Source organism: Acomys russatus, chromosome 17, assembly GCF_903995435.1.
Source record: "Acomys russatus chromosome 17, mAcoRus1.1, whole genome shotgun sequence".
Taxonomy (NCBI): Eukaryota; Metazoa; Chordata; class Mammalia; order Rodentia; family Muridae; genus Acomys; species Acomys russatus.
Genome location: NC_067153.1, coordinates 60,533,186 through 60,539,475, shown reverse-complemented (window position 1 = coordinate 60,539,475; position 6,290 = coordinate 60,533,186). Strand labels below are relative to the sequence as shown.

At 46.9% G+C, this 6,290-nt stretch overlaps 1 protein-coding gene across 1 annotated transcript in view; it reads left to right on the top strand.

Annotated features, from left to right (window-relative positions):
• Positions 1-1,368: 1,368 nt before the first annotated feature.
• The window catches only part of Ccnt1 (cyclin T1), a 28,905-nt gene continuing 23,983 nt past the window's right edge, over positions 1,369-6,290 (top strand). The window contains exons 1-2 of the mRNA XM_051160298.1: positions 1,369-1,665; positions 4,220-4,301. Coding sequence (XP_051016255.1) covers positions 1,505-1,665; positions 4,220-4,301 — 243 coding nt within the window. The 5' untranslated portion in view covers positions 1,369-1,504. The remainder of the gene's footprint in view (positions 1,666-4,219; positions 4,302-6,290) is intronic.

Sequence of the window (6,290 nt, the reverse complement as noted above, 5' to 3'; positions counted from 1 at the left end):
CCTGTTCCCATGCCAGTGGTGGGTACAGTGGGCTCTTGGCCACCCACTCAGATCTGTTGTCTGAGATTGTGTGAATGTCAGCACTGAGTTGGCTGCAGCGACAGAGGCGTGGCCACAGAGACACTGGAGTGGAAAGGCCCCACAAGTGAACCTGATAGTGAGGTCAGCGCACAAACTATCTCCTGGTCTCTGTCCCTTGATAATCTCTCCCTAAGGTTTGGGTTTCCTAGACCTATTGACCTGAGCTGCACTAACGCTTGCAGCGCCCTTGGGACCTGACCCGACGTTTGGGATTTGTGCCAGCAGGCATATCACAATCACGAACAGGAGGAAAGCAAGAGAAAAGGTCTCACCACCAAAATGAAATTATATTTAAGTCAGTAGTGTTCTTGAGCCTGGCATGGTGTCCCATGCCAGCCGGATTTCTGAGTTCCAAGCCTGCCAAGGCTACCATAAGGTACGTGTAAAAAGAGACACGCCCCCCCCCCCCAAATAAAACCCTTCCAACTGAACAACAGCAAAACACATCGTGTCCTTTGGACGTGGAAGCATGACATTTGTAACATTAATTTTATTCCTTCAAGTTGGTTATCGGCAGGGAAACAGAGGTAAAGGCTACTAGTGGAGCCGCTTTTCAAACCGGCTGCAGGTCTTGACACTGCTGCTAAGAACCCAGAAGCCTGCTCGCGGCTTTGTTTTGTTTGTTTTTCGAAACAGGGTTTCTTCTGTGTAGCCCTGGCTGGCCCGGACTAGCGCTGTAGCCCAGGCTGGCCTCGAAGTCAGCGACTCGCCTGTCTCTGCCTCCAGAGTGCGGGGACTAAAGGCGTGCGCCACCACGCCGGGCCCTTTTCGCGGCTTTAATCGTCCCAGTTAGGACAGGGCCACTCACTGTCTTGTCTTTTCTCGGCTTCCTGAGAGTCTCGCCTATTTTCCCTATTTTCCGTAAGCCCAGTTTTACAAAGGCGCCTCGGTCACGAACGTCCGCGGAAAAGACCCAGCACCACGCAGTGCGAGGCGATCAGAGCCACCGGCTCAGTTCTCGGGGCGGGGGTGGTGGGGGATGGTGGGGGTGGTGGGGGTGGGGGGATGGTGGGGGATGGTGGGGGTGGTGGGGGGTGGTGGGGGATGTTGGGGGTGGTGGGGGGTGGAGGGGGATGTGGTGGGGGTGCTGGAGGGGGGCGGAGACAAGATTTTAAAAGAACAACTTCTAAGAGCCCCGTCCACCCTCGGGTGTCACGAGACCAGCGCCAGCGTCCCGGCCGTAAATTCATTCCTAGTATCGTACTGGCTATTGCTTTCGTCTACGGGTCGTCTCTAGGTTCATTCCGGAAGTAGGCTCTTGAATCCTCGGCTTCCTGGGCGGAAGTGTGTCACAGCCTGGTGGGCTACTCTTGGAGGAAGTTCGTCACGTCGTAGTTGTCTCGGCACAGCGGATGTGTGTCGCCGCTTAGGTGACGCTGGGAAGTGCTTGCAGCCCCCGCCGCTGCCTTTTGCTTGAAGCACTATGGAGGGAGAGAGGAAGAACAACAACAAGCGGTGGTATTTTACTCGAGAGCAGCTGGAAAATAGCCCTTCGCGTCGTTTCGGCGTGGACTCAGATAAAGAACTATCTTATCGCCAGCAGGCGGCCAATCTCCTCCAGGACATGGGACAACGTCTTAACGTGTATCCTTTCCGCCTAGGCCCTCGGCCTTGCAGCACGTCCGGCCATGCTTCGGCGTCCAGGCCGGGACAGAAGTGGGTAAGGTGGTAGCCGGGGCTGGACGTCTAGTGCGGAGAGCCCACAATGGCGCTGGCCGAACAGTGAGTGGTTCGCGGGAGGGAAGTGAGGCGGAGTCAATTTCCCGCTCGCTCCCCGGTGCCACCAGCCTGGCTGGGGTTTCGTGCCTTCTCCGTCTTTGTGCCTTCCCAGCCCCTGTGCTCTGAATTCTGTCCTGTTTTGGTGGCTTTTGAGAATCTTCTTTCTGTCGTGAGCTAAGGCTCCCATTTAAGAGGGTTCACGCTGCTTTCCAAAGTGTATAAAAAGGGTTTCGGGAAATTCTGTACCCTAAGGACTTGCGAAGGTGGGCTAGAATTTGTGCCCCAGGTTTGTTTCCAAACCTATATCTCTTATTTACTAGCTTGTTAACTTGTCAAGTTCGCCCCCACCACCACAGAGCTTGGTGTCCTAGTAGCAGTGTCATAGAAATTAAGAGGAAGGAAAGATGTCAACTTCGGCTCGTAGGGACGTGTAAGTATTGGTGTGCTCTAACTAGTTTGCAGAATTTTAAATCCTTGTTTCTCTGGGCACTAGTGGTGTTTTTGTTAGAAAGATAAGGTATTTTAGTACCCCCCCTTTTTTTTTCTTGAGAAAATTTGGTCTTTTGTGGCAGAGCTAATAGTTGTAAAGTTCTTTCCATGTACCACATAATTTTTCTTTTAGTTGCAGCTTCCACTTATGTAGGTTCTATTTAAGAGTGGTGCTGAGGGCTGGGCATAGTGTTGTGGGCGTTTGATCCCAGCATTGGGGAGGTAAAGGCAGGCCAAAGCTACCTAGTAAGACCCTTGACTCAAGAAAAAAAAAGTGCTGAGTTTAGGTCTATAATGCTTACGTTTAAAGGTTGTAGATTACTTCCAAATCGGTTTTCTCTTTATTGCCAGCTGTTTCCTTACGTTTTCAAGTAAAATTTACTTTTATTTGTGCATTGGTGTTTTGCCTGCATGTATGTATGTCTCTGTAAGGCTGTCAGATCCCCTGGAACTGTTACAAACAGCTGTGAATTGCCAAGGACTTGCTGGTGATTGAACCCAGGTCCTCTGGGAGAGCAGCTGGTGCTCTTAACCACTGAGCCATCTCTCCAGCCCCTAAGTTTCTGTATATGTTTAAAGCACCTTTAAAAGTGTCTTTCTTTCGGCTTGTTGTCATCTTTATACAGACTGTTGCTGAGGTCTGGCATTAAAGCTGTAGGGATAACATACAAATGAAAGGCTTAACTTGGAGCATGGCAGGAGTTTTTTTTTTTAGTGGATGGCCAGCAAATCATTTCAAAGGTTTTGTAGTTCAGAGGTCATGTGATATTTCCTGAAGGAAACAGCTAAGCTGGGTGTGGTGGCACACGCCTTTAATCCCAGCGATTGGGAGGCGATGGCAGGTAGGCAGACGGACTTCTGAGTTTGATGGCAGCCTGGTCTACAGAGCTGGTTTTAAGACAGCTAGGGATACACAGAAAAACCCTGTTTGGAAACGTCATCCCACCCTATTAACCCCCTCCCCCCCCCAAAGAAAAGAGAACCGAAGTTTATAAGGTGTGAGAGAGAGAGAGAGAGAGAGACAGTAGATTCCCAGGGGCAGTAAGGGAGAGCCTTGTAAATATTCTTTAAAAGTTATTTTTGTGGGGCTAGCTCAGCAGTTACAGAGCGCTTGTGCTCTTATTCTTGGTACCCACCTGGTAGACCACCATCATCTGTAACTCCAGTTCTGGGGTATTCCATGCCCTCTTCTGGTCTCTGGGGCACCAGACATTGCACATATATAGATGCAGGCAAATGCTGATAGACTTTATTTATTTATTTATTTATTTTTGGTTTTTCGAGACAGGGTCTCTCTGTGTTAGCCTTGGCTGTCCTGGACTCACTTTGTAGACCAGGCTGGCCTCAAACTCACAGCGATCCATCCGCCTCCGCCTCCCAAGTGCTGGGATTAAAGGCGTGCACCACCACGCCCGGCTTGCTGATAGACTTTAAAAGAAGCCTTTTTGGAAGTTATCCTTGAGCAGGCAAGATGGCCCAGCAGATAAAAGCTCTTGTCTCCAAGCCTGTAACCTGAATTATATCCCTGAGACTCATAGGGTAGAAAGATAACTGTCTCCGGCAAACTGCCCTCTGACCTCCACCCCCACCCCAAAAGGAAATGGAATAAAAACAGTATCCTGAGCTAATGGGCCATCTTTGCAGAAGGCAAGTGACATGACAGAAAAGCCTGCGATGGTGTGTAGCTTGTGTTACAGATTGACTTCCACCTCGCCACTGTTCTGTGTCGTCAGTCAGTCAGTTCATATTAAGTACCTGTTAGGTAGAGGACATGTCAGCTGTCAGCAATTAGCGGAGGAAAACAAATCTGCTATTTTGTTTGAAGAGTAAAGTGTTAGCTTTATGTGAGATCATCTACTGTGCGTGGCCATTTGTTCTTTTGGAAAGGAGATGATATTGTCTGTGTTTGAACCTTAACTTGAGCCCTCAGCTCACAACTGACCATCAACACTGCCATTGTGTATATGCACCGGTTCTACATGATTCAGTCTTTCACACAGTTCCATCGATATGTAAGTATGCTTTTGTATGGGATAATCCCTTTGGGTTGGAGTGTTGCAGCTCATTTTATCATTGGTTGTTGTTTCTGAAGTAGGTTTTAATTTTAGAATTTAGGGCTGGTCATTTTAAGTTTAGAAAAAAAATCATGATTTAAGTATAGCTTTACAGTGGTAAATAAATTTATGGCCATAAGAAGACAAATGTAAGTTAGATTTTGCAAAACCTTTACTAAAATTCGGTGGTTACCTGGAGGGAAAGATGCATTTTAGGGTAATGCCTGGGGAACTGACTTTTTTCCAAAACAGGGTCTCCATGTAGCCTTGGGTGTCCTGGACTCGCTTTGTAGACCAGGCTGCCCTTGAACTCACAACGATCTGCTTGCCTCTGTCTCCCAAGTGTTGGGATTAAAGACATATTCCACCACGCCCGGCAGGGAAATGACTTTTAAGAATGGGGAAAAATAGGAATAAAAGGATATTTTTTCTTGACAAAGTTGTAAGTATAATAGTGCTGTTTTCAGTTTGTTACCTGAAATGTCTGGCTTAACATTTGGTGATCTGGAGGTGAATTTGTGGTGATCTCTCAGTTGCAGTAAGTCTGCATTTGCAGAATTAAAATCCTAAGGTGCTAAGGAGATATTTGAAAAAATCATCTGGGTTTGTGGGTCAAGTGCTCTACAGTTTTTGGGAGATGTTCTTTTCTTTTCAGTTTAAAAAAAGTTTTTTTTTGTTGGTTTTTCGAGACAGGGTTTCTCTGTGCAGCCTTAGCTGTCCTGGACTCGCTTTGTAGACCAGGCTGAGCTCGAACTCACAGCGATCCACCTGCCTCTGCCTCCCGAGTGCTGGGATTAAAGGTGTGCACCACCATGCCTGGCTTCTTTTTAGGTTTTTAAATTTATTTTTAATTTTTTCCCCAGAGACAGAGCTTCTCTGCAGTCTTGGCTGTCCTGGATTCACTTTGTAGACCAGACTGGCCTCAAACTCACAGTGATCCCTGTATTACTATTTTTTTAAAGTTTTCGAGGAAACATGTTTCAAATTTAGGATCTATCTAAAGAAAGATTTGGTATGATTTTTTTGTGTGTATGTGTTAGTGACTGGTACAAGTGTGTGAGTGCCCACAGAGGCTAGATGACACGCTTTCTTTCTTTTTTTTGTTTTGTTTTGTTTTTCGAGACAGGGTCTCTCTGTGTAGCCTTGGCTGTCCGGGACCCGCTTTGTAGACCAGGCTGGCCTCGAACTCACAGCAATCCACCTGCCTCTGCCTCCCGAGTGCTGGGATTATAGGCATGAGCCACCACCCCCGGCTGTGACATGCTTTCTTATTGTCTTTGTGTTAACCTTGCTTAAGACAGACGTTTATCTGTTTTTTTCTAAAGGACCTGCAGTAAGCTAGTTGAATTAATGCTCTAATAATTATTTCATTGTAGAGATGTTCTTTTGGATATCATATTTTTTTGTTTTCATTTGTCTCGTTTTGAGATAGGACCTCATTATGCAGCCCTGACTGGCCTGGAACTCAGATTCACCTGCCATTGCCTCCTGAGTGCTGAGGTGAAAGGCGGACACTACCACACCTGGTGTCCTAACTTTTAAAGTAGTCTTCTTTAGAGTATTGATTTTAGATATATTCTGGAGTTAGCACATTAAAAACATTATCCTCTTAACATAACATTAGTTTTATAAGTTGAATTTAGCTGTGATCAACTAGAATTGGTGTTGAGAAGGCTTAAACGATAGCATTGATGGTAACCCTGTCAGGGCAGCCCGCGGAGCTGTGCACATGCATGTGTCATGTACATGATATGTGTGTGTGTGTGAGTGCAGTCCACACTTGCTATGCTGCACAAACGGAGGTTAGAGGACACTCTTTTGCCATGGGTTCTGGGGATCGAACTCGGTGTAAAGTTGCGGCACATCAGGAACTTTGCTGAGCTATCATACTAGCTGCCTTGGGATTTTTGATTTATTTATTAGAAATATAATGACTTCACATGGTAA